The sequence below is a fragment of the Camelus ferus genome, chromosome 21 (genome assembly GCF_009834535.1).
Source record: "Camelus ferus isolate YT-003-E chromosome 21, BCGSAC_Cfer_1.0, whole genome shotgun sequence".
NCBI lineage: Eukaryota > Metazoa > Chordata > Mammalia > Artiodactyla > Camelidae > Camelus > Camelus ferus.
Genome location: NC_045716.1, coordinates 26953836 through 26976643, shown reverse-complemented (window position 1 = coordinate 26976643; position 22808 = coordinate 26953836). Strand labels below are relative to the sequence as shown.

General features: G+C 49.0%; 1 protein-coding gene and 1 long non-coding RNA gene across 2 annotated transcripts; one reads left to right on the top strand and one right to left on the bottom strand.

Annotated features, from left to right (window-relative positions):
* Nucleotides 1–8: 8 nt before the first annotated feature.
* EMC8 (ER membrane protein complex subunit 8) lies at nt 9–15025 on the top strand. Its single transcript, XM_006181993.3, has 5 exons — nt 9–490; nt 7509–7585; nt 13173–13242; nt 13967–14061; nt 14553–15025. The coding sequence occupies exons 1-5, from the start codon at nt 260–262 to the stop codon at nt 14710–14712; spliced, it is 633 nt and encodes a 210-aa protein (XP_006182055.1). The 5' UTR covers nt 9–259; the 3' UTR covers nt 14713–15025.
* An 815-nt stretch (nt 15026–15840) lies between these two features.
* Nucleotides 15841–19754, bottom strand: LOC116658774. The gene is made up of 3 exons (XR_004314077.1): nt 18189–19754; nt 17588–18049; nt 15841–16413 (listed from the first exon to the last, which is right to left on the bottom strand). It is a non-coding gene; the product is annotated as an uncharacterized LOC116658774 (long non-coding RNA).
* Between the last annotated feature and the right edge of the window lie 3054 nt (nt 19755–22808).

Below are 22808 nucleotides of genomic sequence, written 5' to 3'. Positions count from 1 at the left end.
TGCTGGGAGACCGTTTTCCGGCGGCGACCGGGGAGAAGCGCTAGTCGAGTCTGAGGCGGGCCTGTCGCCTCTCCCGGGCAATATCCGGCGTCCGAGGAGCCGCTCCCGGAGGGGCCGGGTCTGTGGGGCTTACGCCAGCCGCGAGGCTGCGCCAGGCAGTCGCCGCCTCGTCCCGCTTCTCAGCTGAGGCGCCCCGCAGCCAGGCAGCAGATCCAGGCCTCGGCCGGCGCCGGGCCTCCGGGGCCCTCCCGGGCTCAGCATGCCCGGGGTGAAGCTGACCACCCAGGCGTACTGTAAGATGGTGCTGCATGGCGCCAAGTACCCGCATTGCGCCGTCAACGGACTGCTGGTAGCCGAGAAGCAGAAGCCGCGCAAGGAGCATCTCCCCCTGGGCGGCCCAGGCGCCCACCACACCCTCTTCGTGGACTGTATCCCCCTCTTCCACGGCACCCTGGCCCTCGCCCCCATGCTGGAGGTGGCCCTCACCCTGGTAAGCGCGGGAAGGGGCCTCCTTGCGAATCGGCGGGACAGGAGACGGGCTGGCGATCGGCTTTCAAGCAGTCCCAACTGGACTCACAGTGGTCCAGCCGGAGTCTAGACCCACCGCCAGGTCGCGGTGATCATGGACTGATGACCCGCGAGGGCGCGTGGGTCTTTTCCTGCACTTGGCAAGCGCCCCGCAGATGGCAGCTCGTACACGCAGCGGCCGAAGGAGCGACCTTAACGTCCTGGGTGTTTTTAGAGGTGCTTCAGGCGACGCATTATACATTAATTTCCTCAGACCGGTAGTCTTCATAGAAACAAGCCGTCGTTAACTGAGTGATGATTCGACACTGTATGTGGGATTTTGAGTCGCGGGAAGTTCTGATACTGCGGTTTGGCTCTTTCATACCTTCCCAGGGCCGTGGGTGTAAAGGCTGTGGTTCTTCCAATGTTAGTGCTCCAGAATCCCAGTTTCGAGACACGTTTAGAAAGGCAGCGTTGGCATCAAGGACACTGCTGCTCTAGAACGCGCGTGAGCGCTATGTATGGAGAACTTGCCTGTTCTCCTTGGTAACTTATCTAGAACGCACCCTTGGTTTTAAGAGCTAAAGACTGGAATTTTAAAGCTGGAGCAGACATGACTTCCAGCCCGCACACTGCTGTGTCTGCTTTCGACTACGTTAATGAAGTACAGTGGGAAAAGATGTCGCATAAGGGTAGACTGGCTGGTCATTGAATTCTAGGCAGTGGTTTTTGAGGTCTGGTAACCAATGAAGGAAAAAAGACCACCTATAAATTTAAGTTAAAACCTTAGGGAGAAATAAACTATAGCTTTGGACCTGCCTCAGTACCTGGGCTGAGGTACTGTTTTTCATAGACATGTAAACTCTAATACTGGGGGGAAAAAAGTTAGTTTATCTCTGCAAAAAAATAGGTAAGTTTGAGAAGATGTAGGGAGGAATCCTTCTCTGTACCCATGAACAAGTTAAATGAATCTATTTCATAATTTAGCTGTTTATGACACCCATGTAAATTCTTGGTAAACAAGAAGTATCTTTAGACAGATGGTCCTGGCCTAAGCTTACAGGGCACATCTTTGAGTGCCTGTTAAACTGAGTCATTGTGTGAATTTCTTCATATCATCTTGGGGCAGGAGATAGATAAGAAGTAGATGATATTTATGAAGTAAACCATTGTAGCTCCTGAAGGAATGTACTGTTGGTACCAAAATATCACTGGGGCATGCACGTATGTTTTCATGCATGTCTTTTCTCTTTTTTTCTTAGGCAGAGGAGAGGGGAAGGTTTATTTATTTGTTTGTTGGTTTGTTTATTTTTTATGGAAGTAATGGGGATTGAACCCAGGACCTGGTGCATGCTAGGTACGCATTCAACTACTGAGCTATACCCTCCCCACTTAATGCACGTCTTTTCAACCAACTGTCTTGATTATTCTGTTATCAAGGGACTTGCAGGGTGACTGGATATGTGAAGTGCATTTATTTGCAGGGAACTAGATTAACCAGTAGCATTAATGCAGGATTATTCAGTTCTCCAACAGTGCCAGGCCGCTGCTGCGGGAGGGGTATGGCTGTGAAGTTGCAACTGTACCAGGTGGACAAGTACGATACTGAAGAGAAAGTGCCGCACGTGGGGTTAAGCAGAAAGTGGTGAGAGGTCCGCTAACCCAGGCTTGTAGAGTAAGGGAACGCAGGCCGCCCAGAGAAAGGGACATGCAGGAGGCCAGCCATATTAACCCAAGGGGTGGGGATGGAGGAAGAGCACAGCACTCAAGGCAAAGGGACCCACATGTGCAAAGACCAGAAGAAAATAGGGGGAGGGGTGTTTAGGGAAAAGCTAGAGTGTAGAGAGAGGTGAGCAGTGGCCTGATGCATTGTAGAGGGCCTTGCAGATCACACAGAGGAGTTTGGGCTCCGTCATGAGGACAAAAGGAAGCCACTGGAGGAGAGTTGTGCGGTCAGATTTGTGTCTTGGTGTGATTGCTCCAGCCTGCACCAAAGAGGATGTTGGAAACAGGAGTGTCTGTAACACTAGAGGCAGAGAGGTGGCCTAAACTGAGTGCACTGTAGATGCAGAGGAGACAGACAGGGCCAGGAGGGAGAATCCGCAGCATTCAGTGACTAATCCTGTGTGGACATAGGGAAAGGACACAAGGGTGACAGATACCTTGGTTTCTGACTTATGCATTAGGAGGACAATAGTACCATTCATTGAGGGAAAATGAAGACGACCTATTGTTGAAAGTTGGAAAATGGGTCTGGAACTTAGAGAATGGATGGGCTGGAGATATAGATTGGGAACCAGTAGCTTCTCAATGATTTTTGAAGCCATGAAAGCAGATCATATTGGCTGGGGCTGTGTGTAATAAGTAGAGAACCATGAGCAGAAGCCTGAGGAACTCCAGCTTTTACAGAGTGGGTGGAAGAAGGGGAGTCAGCAGACTAACCGAGGTGTAGCCACAGAGGGTAGGAGGGAAAAGGTGTGTTGCTTTAAATCCATGGAAAATCCTATCAGAAATATCTAGGAGCATCTTAAAAGAACTTGAAACTCGCTTGGACTTGTCAAAATAGGACTAATTCTTCTCACTCTTAAGTAACCTTTACAGAGTTAAAGGATTATGTTCCTATTATAAGATATGAATGCAGTACTTGTGATTTAAATATACTAACTATAAACAACTGCATTGGAGTCACTTTACATGAATTTTCCCCAAGGAGCAGGGCTGCTTCCACCATTAACCTGGGGAGGGAAGATGCCCAGGGGAGACCTTGACTCTCAAGACAGGGGCACTGCAAACAAACAGCCAAAGTTCTGTCCTTGCCAAGCAGTGATGGTTTGTTCTCGCTTACATTGACCCAAACTTTGAACCATAGACTTAGCATTTGACAAATATGAGAAAGGCATCAGTTGAATACAGATTAAATAACTTTCAGAATAAAGTTATAAAGGAAGATTTGCAATTTGAGTCTATCTGCAAATTTTGTATTACAATTAAGATTTCTATGATTACATCATTCAACTTTTGGCTTAGCAACTTTATAATCTGAAGGCAATGAAAAATCTCAGTGTACAGAGCCATAGTTTATCAGCTGTAGAAGATGTAGTTTTAATAAAGCATCAAATCCATGAAACAGTATACATGAGACCTGATTCTTATGACTTTGTTTCTATTCAGGGAATTTTGTATTGAGGTATCGTTGGTAAGTGGGAAAGACTGACTTTTATGCAGTCTGTCAAAGGGCAGCATCGGATTCCTTTGAAAGGCTTTTCATTATAATTTTCCATTTTAAAAAGGCCTTGCATTTGTAGGTGCTTTCTATTTTTTAAGTGCTTATGCCTGTTATCTTAATTTATCCTTATAGCCCTTTGACGTAGGTAGTGATGGAATTATTTCTAAAAGCAAAAACCCATAAAATGTTAGTAGGGAAATTAGCATAAACCTGCTGTCTCTAAGCCCTCTTTGTCCTTTTCCCCTCGTTGGTTTCCTAGTGCTGTGAAGCAGCTTTCCATTACATTCTGCTCAGATGACTTCCTTATTCGCCAGTTGGTTTAGTCACCGTGACTTTGACCTGGGACTCTCTCTCTGCTGCCTCCGTGGGAGCCTTCTTGGTGCTCGTTTACACAGGCTGCTGTCCTCTGGCTCTTTGCTAAGCTCCCTGCTTCCTTCTGCCTCTTTTGTCTCCAGACCATAAGGGAGGGGGAGGTGGCCACTCTGGGTTCTCCTTTCAGTTCTTCCCCCGACCTTCACCCTCTGTCCCCATGCCACTTCCTCCAGAGCTCTTCCCCCATGGAGCCAGCCCTTTCCATGCCGTAGAAAAGCCAGCAGCCCAGCGGCCGGCTTGAGGAGGAGCTTTTCTTCTCAGCAAAACGAACACCTCTTCTACTTTTAGACACCGAGGCCTGCGTGTTGCTGCAGCCTGGAGGCTCACGGGTACCCCCAGCTTGTCAGTGGCAGGCATGGGAGCGGTGCCCTCCTCAGGGGGCTCTTATCAGCTCCCCTCCTCGCCTGCTTTACGGCTGTTGTACAGTCCCGGGAGGTAGGTGATAGAGCTTTGAAAATTACAAGTGCCGCACACATGCAGATAGGAGCAAGTTTGCCAAGAGCAGCCACCGTCTGCGTGCAGTCCAACTGGGAACAGGTGAGCTGGGCCCGAGCCTTTCGTAGTTCTCCACGTGCCTGGAATGGAATGAGCCTGAAAGGGCACTGAGCAGAGGAGTGGGCTCCTGCCAAGGACAAAGTGACCTCCTTTCCCTCTCCAAAGGAAAACTGCATAAGCAAAAGCAGTTTGGACCCTGTGTTCAGAATCAGTTTTACTAAGTTGACATCAAGTTTCAGAGTGTTGTCCTGAGCTTACTCATTTTGATTGTTCACAAGATGCGTCCGGGGAGGAAGGTGTCATAGCAGCAAGGTAAGGGAGGTGGAAATGGATTCACTGAGAACAGAGGTCAGACAGCTTTGCAGTTCTTTGGCCTTGTCCTGCCCCACTGGGAAGGGAGCGAGTTGCCTTTACTGTATAAGCTGCCACTTAAATCCACTAGGGCTTTTCGTTAGCAAGCCTTTTGGGCTGCCTGCCCTGTCCCATCCCCACCTGCTGTCCACACTGCTTGTCTCCTTCCACACACCGACTTACTCCACACCAGGTCACTCCCACTCAGGATGTCTGGTTCCATTGACATTTGTTTACTAAAGACTACTGCTTGGGGTTGTCAGGGCATCATCATGAGCAAACAGTTTTATTGTCTTTGTATTAACAGTGGCTGTGGTGAGCCAAAAAGTGCCCTCCACTCCATGTCCACATCCTACTCCTTGGAGCCTCTGAACATGTAACCTCACAGGGCAAAAGGCACTTTGCAGATGAGATTAAGTTAAGGATCTTGAGACGTGGAGATTATCCTGGATTATCTGATAGGCCCAGAAGGTTCTTGTAAGAGGCAGCAGGGTGAGTCAGAGAAGATTGTGACAACAGAAGCAGAGTCAGAGCGATGCAGCCACCAGCCAAGGAGTGTGGAGACCTCTCGGCGCTGGAAAAGGCAAGGGAGAAATTCCTTCCTGAAGAAGGAATGAGCCCTGTGGACCCATGTTAGGCTTCTGACCTGTACTGTTAAGCCACTATGTTTTTGTAACTTGTTACAAGGAGGGCACTAGGCTGCTAAGACAGTAGCCAAACTCAGGCTACAAGCTGTAGTTGACTCTGGCTGTAAGAGTAGCCCACACTGAAGAGCTGGGAGAGGAGCGCTGAAGTGCTCAGAGGTGAGGTCGCCCGAGTGAGGACGCACTCCGGAGGCTGGTCTTTGATCAGAAACAAAGGCCGAGAAGGCTACACTAAATAAACATACAGGTTGGAGTTCAGGGAATGGGGCCACATGCCAAATTTTAGAACTAGGCTATGCCCTTTGATACCACATAGAGATAAATTTAGAAAAAAATGAAAGAATTTGCTGCAGTAAGCAGCAGTAAAAGTTTCTAGAACCCATTTCTTTAAGAGGTGATGGGGGGGTGGGAAGGGACAGACTGGGATTTCAAAATTGTAGAATAGATAAACTAGATTATACTATATAGCACAGGGAAATATATACAAGATCTTACGGTAGCTCACAGAGAAAAAAGTGTGACTATATATATGTTCATGTATAATTGAAAAATTGTGCTCTATACTGGAATTTGACACAACATTGTAAAATGATTATAAATCCAAAAAAAATGAAAAAAAAGAAGTGATAGAAACAAAATGTAAGTAATTGTGAAATAATTTTCATCAAAGTGACAGTGAAACAGCTATTAGAAATATTTTGGAGACATAGTCCTCATCTTTTGACCAAAACATCTAATTGGTTCAATGAGTCTTGGTTTTGTCCCAATATGGTAATTTGTGGGCTCTTAGGAGACCAGAATTATTATTCTAATCCTTGTGTGAGCCAGGGAACCTTGGACTGAAACTATTTTGTAATGTCTGCCTTTAGTCATAAAGGAGGCTGCTGGAGGCCCAAACCAGAATTTGAGAAAAAGAGCAATAGAGCTATGCTTTAAGAAGGGAAAAGAAAGGAAGAACATTTTTAACCAGTTTATTCACTCTGAAAAAAATCAAGGATCAATTTTATTTCCTCTTCTGCAGACAGAATAGAATTTATTTCAGTGTATTATTAAAATTCCATTATGGCAAAAACAGGATGACCTTTTGTTGTTTTTAATAATAGCATTAGACCTGCAGGAAGCTAAATCTGATGAGAGAAGAGTGGCATTATAAAACAAAAAACTCTCAAAGTCTGCCGCCATGCTCCCACTTAAAAGCAGGCTGCAGAGAGGTGTGGGTGTGCCAGGTGCACCCCTGCCCGCACCTGCCCGCCTGCGTGCGTGTGCCTGTTTGCCCCGTGTCCCGGCGTGGCACGTTTTTCATGCTATGCTGCTAGGAATCCTCAAGTATAGTATTAAAGGACTTGGCTTCGAAAGAGACTTAGACTCCTGTCCTGGCTCTGCTGCCTGGCTGTGCAAACTCAGAACCTCTCGTAGCTTTAGTTTGCCTGTCTGTGAAGGATGGATTTAAATGGTCCTGAGGCTTGTTCGAGCCCCAGTGCCTCAGTGCTTCCTGTTGTAAGAAAATGTGGGTTACGCTGTTGTCCCCTCACCCATGGCACTGCACCCATTTAATGTGTTGACACTGGTGCCTTCTGCTGGGACAGGGGGAGGAGGTCCTCCTCGTGTCCAACACCACCCCTTCTGGCCGTTGGCATCCTCGTCTGGGAAGACGTCCCACCTCAGTGCGAGTGAGGGGCCCGTGCTCTTCTGTGCTTTCTCTGGTCTCACGTGGACTGTGGAAAGCAGATTGGGGTGACCATCTTCCCCGTGAACACCCATTTCATTCTTGTAGCCTTTCTTGCAGGGATTGTATTATGTCTTGTCCCGGCATTGGGGTGAGGGTTGGGGAGGGGGTGCTCTGTATTTATTGAGACTTGATATTTAAGGGAAGATCATTCATCTTTTCTTCTCAAATTTTGTTCTTCTTTCAGATTGATTCATGGTGCAAAGATAATAGCTATGTGATTGCTGGTTATTATCAAGCTAATGAACGAGTAAAGGATGCCAGGTATGTCCATGCAGAACCCTCTGTGGTCTGACACGGTGATCCTGTGACCGAGACGATCTCTGATGTGCTTTTCAACCTCTGTAGGCTCAGGGTGTGAATCTGAGAACAGAACCCCTCCTAGCCCCTGAGCTTACTTACAGTGTTCAAGGGGGACTAGGGTGTGGGTGATTCCAGAACAGCAAATTCTGAACATTTATATTAATGTTGGTATTCTGTTCTGTATCTTCTTTATTTTGCTTGAAGGGAATTCGTACAGTGAAAACAACAATCAGGTCCTCCAGTTTCTGTCCCCACTCAGCTGTGCATGCTTCCCATTCCCAAACTAGGCCTCCTGCAGGGCAGAGCATTAGGAAAGAACACCACTCTCTTTTGGGGTAAATAAAGCAACTTTTAGGTGTGGTGCTCTTAGGGTCTGATGCTTGGATGAAAATACGGTGTTTGCTGCTTCTTTCGTGCTAGGTCCTGGTTTCTTTTACCCAGCTGTTTGCCTCCACTGTGGGTCTCACTAATGAGCCAAGCTGAGAACTTTGTCAAAGTCCCAGCAGGAAGACACGTGGGACACTGGAGCAAGGATAATTCGAAGAGGGCTTGATAAGCCGATGGCTTCCAAAGGTGTAAAGGGCGCGGAAGGACTTGGGAGAGGCCGGCGTGCTGCCCAAAGCCACGGCCCAAAGCCGGGGCCTGCCCTGGCCTGGTGGGGTGAGGAGGGGGCGGGGCAAGCAGCCACCTCAGGAAGAGCGGTGCCCTTCGGTCGAGGGACACGGCCAGCAGCCAGCCTGACGTGCCCTCCCGCGGGGAGGGTCCCAGGGGAATCGGCACCCCGGCCGCCCTCTGGTTTTCTCCAGCCAGAGGCCCGCGCCTAGACACCCTCCCGCTGTCAGCCAGAGCTGCCTGAGTCCCGTGTCCAGGCGGTGAGGGCGTGCAGTGAAGGAGCCCAGACCCCAGTGCCTCCTGGGGTCGTGTCCCCCTGCTCAGCCTGGGCAAGAGATGGGGCTCAGTGGCATTTTTGGAAACAGTACAGAAAGTGACGAAGCCCTTCCGGGATGTAAGCCATGTTACCCTTGGAGGACTGGGCCCAGTCAGGACTCGGGGCAGCGGGGCCACCAGCACTGAGCTGGGCGCAGCGCAGCCCCCGCTCACAGCCTCTGCTGGGCCGCAGCGGCGGTGCCCTCTGGAGCCCGGGTCTCCAGCTTCTCCCACTCCCTCTCTGGCTCTTCTCCGTCTGCACCCCAGGGGCCGCTAATTTCCCCTCTGGCGCGTCTCTTATTAACTTCTCCTTCTGGGACCTTCTCTCCTTTTGATCCCACCTGCCTCCCGTGTGGTGATGCGCTTGGGCCTGTTCATAGCCATGTCGGGCTTGGTCTTTGTTACATGAAAGAGATTGGCCGGGCACTGTGCTGAGCCAAGCTAGAGGCTTGGCCCTGACCTCCAATTTGCCAGATTGTGTATGAAAGGCACTGAAACTCAGGACTGTGGTGCGGGACAGGGGCCCTGTGCCGTGAGGGTAGTGTGGAGGGCTGTGCCCGCAGGAACAGGAAAGAATTAAATTCATTGGGGTGACCAGACAAGCCTTCAAGGAAGGGTGTCATTTGAACTGGGCGCTTGAGGGTGGGCAGGGCCTGGTCGAGGGCAGACGTAGAGATGAGGAGGGAAGAGTGCCTGGGGAGGGGGCGGCGTGATGAAGACGCTGGCTGGAAACTGGCCGGAGTGGGGCACGGCGGGAGGGGGTGATCCGAGGGAGGCCTTCCACGTGATTCTGTAAGTGGTGGGGAGTCGTCCCAGTAGGTTTTCCTGAACCCAGCAAGTACTTCCCCGTAGCTGTTCGCGCAGGGAGAGGAGCCCAGGCGAGAGGTGATAGCACTGCTTGTCGAGTGAGTGTGGACGCCTCCCTTTCCTCCATTCCCCCAGCCCCAGATCCACGCCTCACCTGGTCGCCCCGAGTGCACCTGCGCAGGCTGTCTGGTCCACGTGCCTCAATTGGCTCATGGCCTCTTCATCTTCCCTCTTCTGTTTGGACCTCATTCCAGCCCAGCCTGGAATTACCTTACTCAGACACCATTTTCACACTAGTCACACCTTCTAGAACTTCCCAATTCCCTCACCTGCTCTGCTTAGTATGTCTTCGTTCTGTCACTGAAGTCAGTGTTTAAGTACCTACCAGCCGTAGGGGAGTCGAGCTGTAGAGGATGCTTGGGTGGTAAGAGGTGTGCCCAGTAACCCTGACATCCCTGCTGACCGGGAGCCTGTGCCACACTTCAGGACCTAGCTCGCCCCTCCAGTGTGTCTGGAGGGAACCTCGAGTCCCTAATACCGCGCCCAGCCTCAGGCTTTACTGGTGTCATCCTTCTGAATCCTCACAAGGACACTCAGCTGAAGAAACCCCAGCCAGAGTCGCTCCCTGCACAAAAGCCACCCAGCTTGGAAGCTCAGGAGCTGGGATCAAGCCAGCTTTCTTCTTCAGCACTCTTTGCTTCTATCTGCAAACCTTGCCTTCTGTCTCCAGCCACTCCGAGCTAAAATTTTGTTCCTCTTCTAGGAATAACAGCTAATTAACATTGTCTCATAGCATAAGCTTTGGAGCCAGGTGGACTTGGATTCAAGTCCTAGGTGACTTACTGATTCACCTCCTTGGGCCTCAGTCGTCTTGTCTGTAAAATGGAACCACGAGTTCCTCCCTCAGAGAGTGGTCGTGAGGAGGGAGACTGCAGCCACACGCAGCGTGCTCAGCTTTGGGCTTGGTTCAGAGTAGAGGCTGAGACTAGTCCTAGTCCTGTGATTACTTTTTTTCAAAGAAAGGATCACTCAGTGTTTTAATCTGATAAAAAGAAATGTAAGGTGTTTAAAGTTGTACTCATTTCCTAAGCTTCAGGTCATCCCATCAAGTTTTATTGTGTCATTTCAGAATTGCTAGTGCTTTGCTTCACAGCTGGCATTTCATGTGGGTAGATGTCCCTGACAGGTGCAGTACCCTGGCCTGAAGAAGACACTCAGCACAGAGCTTTTAGATGTCAACGTGAGGTCTCAATCACAAGTTAATGCCTGGGTTTGTGCTGGTTGGGAAGGGGACTGGCAAAGAGGTTTCCCTCTCCAGGGTCCCCACAGTCTTACTTGGGAGCTGACTCTTCAGTGAACAAGGCTCTGTCCAGCCTAGGAGGAAGCCAAGTTCTGACCTGAGTACCATAACGTGAGGAGCGTGCGTTAGGAATAGAGCAGGTTGGTGTTTGAGACTAAGCGTGTAACACAAAGAGTAAACAGAATTAGTAATTCTTTGAAATACTTTGGCAAGTCATTAGCTATAAGTTTTAACTTCTTTCAAAGGAATACATGTTAAATTTGAGTTTGGGGGGCATCTGAAATGGTGGTTGTTTTTAATAAATGTTTTTTGATCCTCTTCCCAATAAAATCACCATGTACTGTGATAATTATAATGTTAGGATAGTAGTTTTGCAAGGTTCTTCATGGCAGATGCCTCTAGGGGGAAGAGCGTGCTCTCAGCAAATGCCGGCTTTGTTTCCCTTTGCACCTGAGATGTGAGTGAGTGAGGACCCACAGCGATGCAGGAGCGGTCGGGGTGTGCCTTTTCCACCATTGGCGGACGAATAAGCAGGTCTCTTCCCACAGCTCTGTTTCTGCTCCTCGCTGCCAGCCGTCTGAGCTGTGGGGACGCAGCTGTGCCGACTCCAGGAAGGGGTGCCTCCACTTTGAGAGCTTTCTAGGGTGACCTGAGGGACACGAATCCCTGGGGCCCTTCCTATATTAAACTGGTACTGCAAATATATATTCACACATCTCTCTCTGTAAGTTCTCAATTTTGAAATTGAAAATAGAATAATGGATAATTTATTTTTATAAAGCATTAAACCTGCTTTTTTTTTTCACCTCAACCACAAGGAAAGGATTATAATTATATAGTGTGTTTCCTTAAATAAACTCGAATAATCAATGTATTTTTATGGCCACGAAAATACATATGGCTCAGTCCTGCTTCAAAAAGCCAAGACTCTGCTTGTACATGGAAAATAAGATGCACACAAAAGACAACTGCATACCAAGGAGTAAGTGTTTAGAGAAGGGACAAATGGACCCCATCTGGGATAGCTTGGCAAGACATCCAGAGAGGATGGTGTTTTCTGGGCATTAAAGGTGGAAGGAATTCAGTGAGCAGAGACTGGCACAGAAGTGCATTCCAAACAGGGAACAGTATGAGTGATGAGGGAGGGAAGGGTGTGTGAGGGAGATGCTGTGTAAACTGTTTACTGAAATTGAAGGCACACAGAGCATTGCTCCTGGGAGTAGGAACAGTGGCTGGTCCAGTGGTGAGAGAGGCCAGATCTGCCGGGCTGAGGACAGTGGGCTTTTATCTTAGAAGCTGATGGTGAGAGCCAGGGGAACATGATGGAAGTTTCATTTCAAGAAAATGATTCTAGAGACAGTTTTCAGAATACCTCATGTAAGAAGAGCCTAGAAATTGAGAGCAGGTAGGAAGCAACTTTAGAAACCCCTGCCTATGGTGACAGCCTGGAGGAAACGGGTGGCAGGGAGAATGAAGGCAACAGAGGCAGGGGGAGAATCTGCAGCACCTGCTGGGGGGCTGGCGGAAAGTGGGTCGTCTCCTCGATCAGGGAGACTGGAAGTAAGCAGACCTGCCTGCAGCGGATTCCAGCTGGGAGGCCTTGGGGGCGTGGCGGGTGGTAGGGGGGCTTCAGGGGCGCTGACCCTCAGCTGACCGGGCAGGTCGGACACCAGGTTGCATGTGTGGTGAGGAAATGGAGTGAGAGGGACAAGATGCCAGCTTATTAAGTTGAAGAAGTATGGTTGAAAGGGAGAAGAGACATTGGCTTGGAGAGAACTAGTTACATTTTTTTTTTGTCCTAAAGAGGAAAAGGCTTAGATGTGACAGCAGCTGGGCCCACGGCGGAGGACAAGGTGGGGTATAAAAAAGGCCCCCGAGGGGGAGGCTGAGTGTGGATGGGCCTCTGGGGAGAGGAGGCCTCTTCCTGGACAGGACAGAGACAGAACTTTGTGTCGGGAGGGTCGTGCGGGGGTGATGTGGGAGCCAGTCTCCAGGTCACTTTGTCAACTTGCCTTATGGTGGAAAGTTGTCATTTGTCAGGGTTGGGATGGGGACAGGGCCAGGGCTGACAAGCACAGAGAAGTTTTGGAATGGCTTAGGAATTTAAAAAATTTTTTTTAAAAAGCAAGTGACACAGTAAGAAGTGAATGTGAGCGCAGGTGGAGGTGGGGGGCCGAGGGCTCCGAGGTTAGGGCCGTGTGCCCTGGGGGCGCTCTCCACCAGGTTCCAGGGAGCCTTTCTGTTTAGAAGCCGCCCTTTCAAGATCCGCTCCACCTCAGCTTCCTGGTGAGGGAGGGCAAGGGAGCTGCTACACTGTGCTTGCCCTCCCAGCGTCCCCTGCCCCCACAAGTCACTGCGGCAGGACCGAGGTCACCAAAAGCTACTCAAATGGGTGTAACAAGCACAGGCAGTTTATCGGCGCTGTTGGTCTTTGTATCCTTGCTAACTCTGCCAGGCAGACAGCTGAGCAGCCTTAACTAGAACACGGTAAACTCGCTGATTCCTCTTTCACAGTCCAAACCAGGTTGCAGAGAAGGTGGCCTCCAGGATCGCCGAGGGCTTCAGCGATACAGCTCTCATCATGGTGAGTCCCTCCCCCCGGGCTTCCGTGTGCGGGGCGCTGCTGAGCGGCCCCTTGCCAGCAGGAGGCTTTATCATGTGAGTGGTCTTCCTTTCTGCGGGGACTTCAGACCGTGGCCCACTCGGCGTACTGTGTCCTGCGTCCCCTCCCGGCTGCAGGCTTAAAGCTGCTGGGACATAGGCCACTGTAGCCACAGCACACGGATTTCCAAAGGTGGGGGTCATTCGACCCCAGCAGCTCTCCAGGCGAGGTCCCCACGCCGGCAGAGTCAGCACCGCCTGGAGATTTGTTGGAAATGGAGATTCTAGGGCCTTGGGCCTGTTCTAATAGGCGACCCGGTGATTCTGATGCATGCTCCAGTGTGAGGACTGTCGGATTAGATGGGCCGGCACAGTGGTGGGAGGAGGGGAGTCGGGTGGGTGGGTAATGGATGTCAGAGCCTTGTCCATCTCCATTCAGGTGGAATTCTAACAGGGAAGCAAAGTAACGCATGGAAGCTTCACGTTTGTGAAACAGCAATAAAGTACTTAGCGTTTATCCTGCCCAGCACCCTGTGCGGCAGGCCCCGCTGGCGCGCCGTGGCGTCAGGTTCGCAGCGCCGGGCACTGAGCCGAGGTTTGCGCCGTGGGCAGTGTTGACATTGCTCTGGGAGAGCCACAAGGAGGTGCCTGCGACTTGCAGAAAGGTGCCTCCTCTGTTCACAAGCATGTCCTTTGTCTTGTCACAGGTAGACAACACTAAGTTTACGATGGACTGCGTGGTACCTACGATCCACGTGTACGAACACCACGAAAACAAATGGCGCTGCAGAGACCCGCACTAGTGAGTGCCGCGCGCCTGGAATGGCCGCTCAGGCACCCATCTCGCGCGGGAAAGCTGGTCCCAGCCTCCTGGGTTTTTAAGTTAATGTGTTCTCTAGAGGAGTGTGCAAACTGACACAGAAACTATGCATGTTCCCCGGCTCCTGGGAGACAGGCCTGTAGGGTTTCCAAGCGGTAAAGAGAAAATGAGTGTTACTCAAGGGTCTTCCCTCCCCAACCCCAGGGCGCCTCTCCCCAAGCCATACCTCCTTCCAGGCATTTGGTTTGGTTTATTTGTAATCAGTCAGGAGGCATCAGTCATCTTTTTTTTTTTTCAGAATTTCACTTGGAGGGCATCTCATGTTTATATCTCTATGTACATCTTCATGTGTTTAACTGGACATGTTTGCTCATGTTCTTTGTTGTCTTCCTTTGCACCACTCTGGGTGTGGTACTCTTTTGAAAGCCGCCTGTTTTCATTAAGGGGTTGATTTCTCCTGTTTCACCTCGTAGTGATTACTGTGAAGACTGGCCGGAGGCCCAGAGGATCTCAGCATCGCTCCTGGACAGCCGGTCCTACGAAACGCTCGTGGATTTTGATAACCACCTGGATGACATTCGGAATGACTGGACAAACCCAGAGATCAATAAAGCTGTTCTGCATCTGTGTTAGGGAGGGGTTTCAGTGACTGGTCTCTAGGCACTTCCACTACACTGAAGAAGAAAAGCTATTTTTAAATGTAAATAAAGTATCTCATAGCCTGTGTGGAAAGCTGACAGTTCTCAGAAGTGGCCTGTGCCTTGAAAGAGGGGAGAATGTCCCATCAGTCATCTTTCTAATGCAGTCTCTAGAACAGGTACAGAGTCTCCAATCTGACCATCCCTGTGGAGTCCTTCCCAGCTGTACGTTGCTAAAATTCTCCAAATCAAAGCTATTTCTGCTTGTCCAAGATTGTTCCTATTAAACAATTTTAACTAACCTTTTATAATCTGGAGAGAATACTTTTTAAGCTTATGAACTATCTTTTAAAAAACCTAAACAAACAAACAAAAAACCCACGTCTTATACCCAAATGAGATTGTGAGTTTTCATCCTGTTTGAGTTAACATCATCCAGTCCTGGGATCGGGCCGGCGCGTGGTGCGCCGGTGCTGAGCTGTGCCTGAGAACCCGTGTGCTGGTGTCAGAGGCTGCAGCCACAGACAGCACTGCCCCACCCGGTGCCAGGCTCTCGTAGCTGCTGCAACTCTACACGTGGGAATAATGCCACTGTTGCCTGAGAAACCTTCATCGTTCAGGGTAAAAACCAACATCGTTGAGAAGGCAGCTTGGATAGGAGCCCAGTATAATGCTTCTCAACCAGAAAGTTGGGAAACCTTCGGAACCAGAAAGGAAAAATGGAACTGCGCTAAGATTATCTTAAAAAGGCAAGACTCAGTCCTAACTCCCAACTGACTTGCATGATTATCCAAATGGTTCTAATTTATGTCTTCAAAACAGTTGTTTTGTATTTGAAGCAACAGAAGCAAAACAGAACTTAGGCTCCATGAGTTTCACAGCACGCTGTCGGGAACTGTACTTGACACATTTGGTCAGGCTTTTTAACCCAGTCATAGGAAATTGATGGGGAAATGTTATGGTTCCGTTGCAGCTTTTTCTTTTATATGAATTATTTTGTGCAGAGTTCACAGAACCATACCTTTGCTGCTGTCTTGTAACAATTGGCGTGATCTGTTGAAAGGGTTTATGACAGCATTCATTATTTTTTCTTAACAAGTAGGAAAAACATTTCAGACATTGGTTATAATACATGCACTTTATTTGATCCACCAAATTCTCTTTCTTCAAATACCTCTTACCTTTAACTTTGTAAACTGACTATATTTCACGTGGGGAACACATGTGAAGGGTGGTGGGTCAGTGCACTTTATCTTTTTCACTCTCCTCGCTGTGGGTGCCAGGACCACCACAGATGGAGTGCGGTGGACAGTCTCATTCCAGATGGGTTTGTGTTTGTTTCAAACAAGAGAAGAATCATCTCCAGCATTTACCACAGAGAAGGCTGTCTTTTCCTGGATTTAAAACAAACATGGGCTCCCTCCAGTTCAGGGTCAAAGGGAACTGGCAGAGCTATCTGGAATCAAAGGTGTGGCCAAGGCTAGTTTTGGAGGCATTGCAAACATAGAGTATTATTTTCCCTCATTTTCATCTCTTTGTGGAATTCTTGTTCTTGATTCTCCCACCAGCTTCCCAGGAACATGTGTCCTTCTCCAGTTTGGATTTCAGCCTGGAACCGGGTGCCCTTTCTATGGCTGAGTCAGGCTTAACATTTTCAGAAGAAAGCATATTAAGTACTCCAGAGGGAAGAATGCATCTGTGAAAAAACAAAAGCAGATTTCCAAAGTGCAGATACCTGCTCCTGGATGCTTGTAAAAATAGCAAAAGCCTCTGCCGAGCCCCCAGCCCTCTTCCCGAGCTTTGCTGTGTGGGCACTGGACCTGCAGTCTCCTTGGCCCTGAGACAGTCTTCACTTTCCCCACCCAGAATAAAAATGAGAGCCTGTCAGATAGCCACTGGAATGGATTCATACTCTGCCTTTTCATAGAAAAGACTTAAAAAGGGACAGCACAAAGTACATTTGTGCATTGAAGAAATCTTTGTCAATCAAAATGTTCCTAAATATTTCTTCCGTACTTAAACTCTGAAGGGATTGGAGGGCCAGGGGTGGGGGGGTGTTGAGATGCCCCTCCCCTTAGAACCAGCTATGTGCTTAAAGTCATACTGGTGGTCATTTTTCTCCCATGGCATTCATCCGTCACGAGTGAGTAGGACAAGTGAATTACCGATTTACATAAAGATGCCATTTTCCATGTCTAATCGTGGTTGCCTTTAAGAACTGAGAATACTAAACATGAAAAAGTAGGCCGTGACTTCATAAAGAACAGAAAAGCAGTGTGCGTCTTAAGGAAAAGTTGATCTTGTTAATTCTAATGAAATTAGATTGACCTAGAATAAAAAACGACTTAGAACTATCTTGAGCAATTTAAATCTTCCAGGGATCTGGTATTTTTAAGCCTCCTCAGTGTAAAAAGTTCTGTATAATTAGCTTTGATTTGATAGCTTATTTTTCTGATTGATGTACTTGGAAAGCTATTGTTCCTACATGTAGTAATTTTCAGCTTTTCTGACCTACCTTTTTTGTTTTGCCTTCAAAAGAAAAATACTTGCTTCTAAAACTGCCCCTTTTTAGTTTCATGTCTGTCTTAACATAGTAGCTGCTTTATGACATCGTGGTGAGTGGAAGCAAGAAAAATCGCCTGCACATTAATCTCCATGCCCTGCAGACATCTTTAGCCCTTTTAATGAAAAGAGCTGAATTTTAAAGTAGACTTTGGTTTTGTTAATTGACATTTCTTGAGACTTCCCATCAACTCAGTGCCTCTCAAGCACTGGGTTTTTCCTTCAGTTCATTAGAAAGCTTGGCAGCAAATGTCAGTTTGTGTTCCCCCTGACAACTCTCAGAGAGGTGGTTTGTTACTCTAACTTACCTCCAGACACTTCAGAATCTAGGGCATAACTTAAATATTTGTGTCCTCGTAATGTTGACATGTTACTCCTTGAAATGCTTAAGATATCCTTGAATGGGATACAAAGTCTGATCAGGTTTTGCGTTTCTCTGAAATAAATCCCCATTCTTCTACAGAGCTTTTTTTTTTCCTTAAAGATTTATAACTTCTTGGGATCTAGTCCAGCTTTAGAACTGCCAAAAGCTGTGTTCTCCTTGGTCTTCTGCTTTCAAAGTATGTGACAAGTGCCAGCAGAACATCCACGTCAGCTTGCCTGGAGGGAACCTTCGGCTTGAACTTGTGTTGCCAAATAAGGCAGATGAGCATCGTTTATTTGGTGCTGTCTGAAAAAAGTTCCAGATACTATCAGTAAGGCTATAGTAAACAAGTGTGTCTCACAATACAGGCACACCTCGGAGATGTTGTGGGTCCAGATCCAGGCCCCTGAAATAAAGCACATACCACAATAAAGTGAGTCACGTGAATTTTTTGGTTTCCCAATGCATACGGAAGTTATGTTTACACTATACTGTGGTCTGTTAAGTCTGCAACACATTGTACCTGAAAAGAACGGTGTACGTACCTTAATTTTAAAATACTTCATTGCTGAAACATACTATCTTCTGAGCCTTCAGCGAGTCATAATCTTTTTACTGGTGGAGGGTTCTTGTTTCAGTGTTGGTGGCCAGCTGATCAGGGTGCCTCCTGAATGTTCGGGTGGCTGCAGCAGTTTCTTAAAATGGGACGACAGTGACGTTTGCTGCATGGACTGACTTCATAAACAATCTCTCTTCTCCACGAAGTGCTGTGTGATACAGCATTTTACCCACAGTTGAACTTTCAAAACTGGAGTCAGTCCTTTCAAACCCTGCTTTATCAACTAAGTTGATGTAATGTTCTACATCCTTTGTTGTCATTTCAGCAGTCTTCACAGCATCTTCATCAAGAGTAGATTTCATCTCAAGAAACCAATTTCTTTGTTCTCTCAGCTCTCTCAGTATGTTCACGTTTGCTGTTACTTTCTCCACTGAAGTCTTGAACCCCTCAAAGTTATCTGAGGGTTGGAGTCAACTTCCAGATTCCTTTGTAGATAATTGGACTTTTTCCCATAATCACAAATGTTCTTAATGTCATCTAGAACGGTGAATCCTCTTCCAGGGGCTTTCGATTTACTTTGTCCAGATCCATCAGAGGGATCACTGGCTGTGGCAGCTGCAGCCTCACGAGGTGTGTCCCTTAAGTGTTAAGACAGGAAAGGCAGAGCCGCTCCCCGATCCCTGGGCGCTGCGGGGCTGCTGTGTCGCAGGCATGAAAACAGCATGAGCCTCGTACGTCTCCATCAGCTCCTGGGTGACCAGGCGTGTTGTCAGTGAGCAGTAATATTTTGAAAAGATCTCTTTTATTTGAGCCTCGGGTCTCAACAGTGGAACCAAAACCTTGCACTAAACCATGTTGTAAACAGACACGCTGTCGTCCAGGCTTCGTGGGTCCATTTCTGGGGCACAGGCAGGGTAGATTCAGCGCCCTTCTTCAGGGCCCTGGGGGTCTCGGAAGGGTCCGCGGGCACTGGCTTCAGCTTCCGGTCACCGGCGGCGGCAGCGCCAGCGGGAGGGCCGCCTGGCCCGGGGCGCTCCGAAGCCAGGCCCCGACCCCTCCTCTTGTCGCCGGAGCCCCGGGGGCGTCTTCCTGCGGTGGGGGTGGGGGTGGGTGTGGGTGCTGTGCTGCCCCAGCCCCTTAGCGGACGAGCCGAGCGGGCTCGGCGCCGGAGCCTCGGCCGCGCGTCGGGGCGGCGGCCTCCCTGCCGCCTCGGGAGGCGGGCGCCGGCAGCCCCACGCCCGTCTGCGGCGGCCTCCCCTCCCGCGGCCTTCCCGGAGCGGAGCGAGCGGGGCCCGGCGCTGGGCGGGGCGCCGGCTTAAGGGGGAGCTGTGTCCCGGCCCCTCGGACCCCCTTCCTGCAGCGCGCCCGCCGGCGCAGCGCTTACCCCCTTCGAGGACTCCTCCTGGGCGGCAGGCGCCATGGCGTCCGACGCGCCTCCTCGCTGAGCACCGTCGTCTCCAGCTCTTGACTCTCAGTGAGAAGCGTCCATCGCGTCCTTTCACTTGGACACTTAGAGGCCATTGCGGGGTCATTGATTGGCCTAATTTCAATATCGTTGTGTCTCAGGGAGCAGGGAGGCCCGAGGAGGAGAGATGGGGGGACGGCTGGTCGGAGGAGCAGTCGGGACACACACGGTTTATTGATTAGCTTTGCTGTCTTATGTGGGTGTGGTTCCTGGTGCCCCAGAACAGTTACAAAAGTAAAATCTAAGATCACCATAACAATAACAGAAAGGTTCGAAATACTGTGAGAATTACCAAAATGTGACTGAGGCGAGCAGATGCTGTTGGGAATATGGCACTGATAGACTCAACACAGAGTTGCCACAAACCTGCCATTTTAAAAAAAAATGCAGTATCTCCAAAGTGCAATCAAATGAGATCTGCCTGTAGTCGTCAAGTTCTCCGGTCAAGGCTGCTGGCCTGGCACAGCCCGCATAGTTGGGGAATCTGCCCCGAGTCAAGACACTTAGCCAAGTTTGCCAAGAGCCCTGGGTACACCTGGGCGCTGAGGATTAAGTGAAGTGTGTGAAATGGATCCAGTTGTAGTGCCCCCGGCTTCCCTCCTCTGCTGTGTTCACCTCATTATTGAAGACGTGATCATTCCTCAGAGTTGGACATTCTCAAAAATTAGTCTTCCTGTTGCCCGCGGTAGTGCTCATCCCCCGCCTCAGCTCCGCCACACTGCAGCCATGCCTGGTGTCCCCCAGCAGGAGTAGGTGTGTGTGGTGAACCCCAGCTGGGGTTCTCATGTCTCATCTGAAAAGCAGGGTGATAACACCTACTTGCAGGGACATCCTGAAGACCAGAGGGAGCAATACGTGTGCCAGCTCCTAGTAGGATGTGTTTGGGCTACACTGAGAAAGGTCCTTAGCTACTAATGTTTTAACGGGTCTAGAAAGTACTGTCTGCCGGGCTGACCCCCACGGCGAAGGACTGCTTAGTCCTTTGCTAAGAAAGACCTAAGTGCTTATTCATAGTGACCACTCAGTGGATGTTTATCGAAATATAAGTGAATGAATGAAAGCATTTGTTCTCAGAAGTAACAGGAGCTGACATTTCTTTTACCCTTCACTTACACTGGCCTTCCCAACCAGCCGGGGGTGTGTCAGGGTATTATGGTCTGCATTTTACAGGTGGGGAACCAAGGCCTGGACTGCAGAAGTGGCTTCCTGAGGGCTCACACGACCAGACCAGAAGGTATGGCCTCCCCTGGGAGACAAGGAGCAAAGGATTCCTCCTCTTTCCACACCCCCCGTCCTCATTCCTGCCCCCCACCCCAGTCCTAATGCATTTTCTTCCTAACTACAAACCACAATGTCAGCGTGTGATCATGGTGGACAAGCAAAAAGAAACTGAAGACTCCCCTGTCCCACCGTCCTCCTGGCGCCCTCTTCACGAAGACAAGGGGGAAAGCTGTCGCCTCTGTCAAGATCTCCTGAGACCTGTAATGTCTCAAATACTGAAATGCAAGGAAGTGGGAAGCATGGGGCCTACATCTGAGCAGCTTACACTACAAATGAAGAGGTAAAAGGCATAACTACAAGTAAACGTTAGAAAATTTGTGCAGATTCCTGGGCTCAGGCCCTGAGAATCCAAGTTCATTGAGATTCTGGGCCCAAAAGTCAGTTTTCAGCAGGTGGACTCAGCCTATACTTTAAAAAACCCAGATCTCTGACCAAAACCCATGCTTTATTATTAAGAATTTAAGATCCTCAGAACTGAAGCAATTCCCCAATGTATGTATCTGGCCAGAGGACTCCGACCATTAGGCTGACCCCTGGGAAACTGCTAGGTCAACAAGTCAGCAGGTTAACAGCTCAAGCATCACGGTTCCATAGGGTTCAGCCTGGCAGGAGTCAGGTCTCCTGAGTGAACTCAGTCTCAGCAGGAAGCTCTTTTTTTTCTCTTTTAAAGTGTGTTCGCACAAAATGCACAAACGCGCCTTTAACATTTGAGCAACGGGAAGCAGACAGGTTGACACCAGACTGCCAGCTTCTGAGCAGGCTCATGGCCCCGGACCCGGGACTGCAGGGCGAGGACGATGTCTGGCTCCTTAACGCCTAGGAAGGCCTATTCTTGTTTTTTTTTTCCACCTCGGCCCTGTCAGTACTCCCCACTTCCGGAGGCGCTCTGGCAGGAGCTCTCTGTCCAGCTGCCCCCATGAGTGCAGGACATGCTCCCAGGGCCCTGCCGTTGGTCAAAGCTACGATGCAGAATCATCTGGGATCTCCCCACTCGCTGAACATCCTGGTCCTCTCTCCCCTACATGTTAGAATTCTTCATTTGTGAATTTTGAAGTCCTAGATTTAAATTTTTTGAAAGAACTGTAATTTATATTTTCTGGATTATTTAATCACTTCATTTCCAGAACCATTACATTTGCCTTTTGTATTCACATCCTATGTTCTCTGTGTTCCCATCTCAGGCATATTTTGCAAGAGGATTTTTGTTTGGTGTGGGGGGGGTAATTAGGTTTATTTGTTTGTTTGTTTTTAGAGGAGGCACTGGGGATTGAACCCAGGACCTTGTGCATGCTAAGCACGCTCTCTACCACTGAGCTATACCCTCCCCCAAGAGGTTTTTTTTTTTAAATACTTACTTACTGAGGTACAACATGTATACACAAAGCACACAAAGCACAAGTAAGTAGCTCAGTGAATTTTCACAGAGTGAATGAAGCGGGTGGGCTCAGGCTCTTGTAACCACCACCAGGTTCAAAATACAGAACACTAGAACCCTGCCAGCACCCAGGAGTGCCCTCGTACCCAAGCCCTTGGCTAGTTCTGCCTGGCTTTTGAGCTTTATATGAATGGAAGTATATAGCATGTACTCGAACTGTGTGAGATTCATTCATGGTGTTACCTGTAGCAGTTTTCTGTGCATTTTCATTGCTGTGTGTTATTTCGTTGTATCAGCGTACCCCAGTTTATCCATTTCACTGTTGATAGACATCCGGATGTTTTCCAGACTTGGGCAGATACAGATGTTGCTGCAGTTAACATTCCTGTATGTGCCTTTTTCTGTACATAGGTGCACGTTTCTTTCAGGATTATGTGCACAAGTGATCTCGTTGGGGGCTGTGCGTTCAGCTCTTTAGGGCACAT

Coding starts and splice junctions, on each gene's coding strand:
- EMC8 (XM_006181993.3), top strand. CDS start 260: ATGCCCGGGGTGAAGCTGACCACCCAGGCGTACTGTAAGATGGTGCTG. Junction 491..7,508: donor TGGAGGTGGCCCTCACCCTG/GTAAGCGCGGGA, acceptor TTCTTCTTTCAG/ATTGATTCATGGTGCAAAGA. Junction 14,062..14,552: donor CGCTGCAGAGACCCGCACTA/GTGAGTGCCGCG, acceptor TTCACCTCGTAG/TGATTACTGTGAAGACTGGC.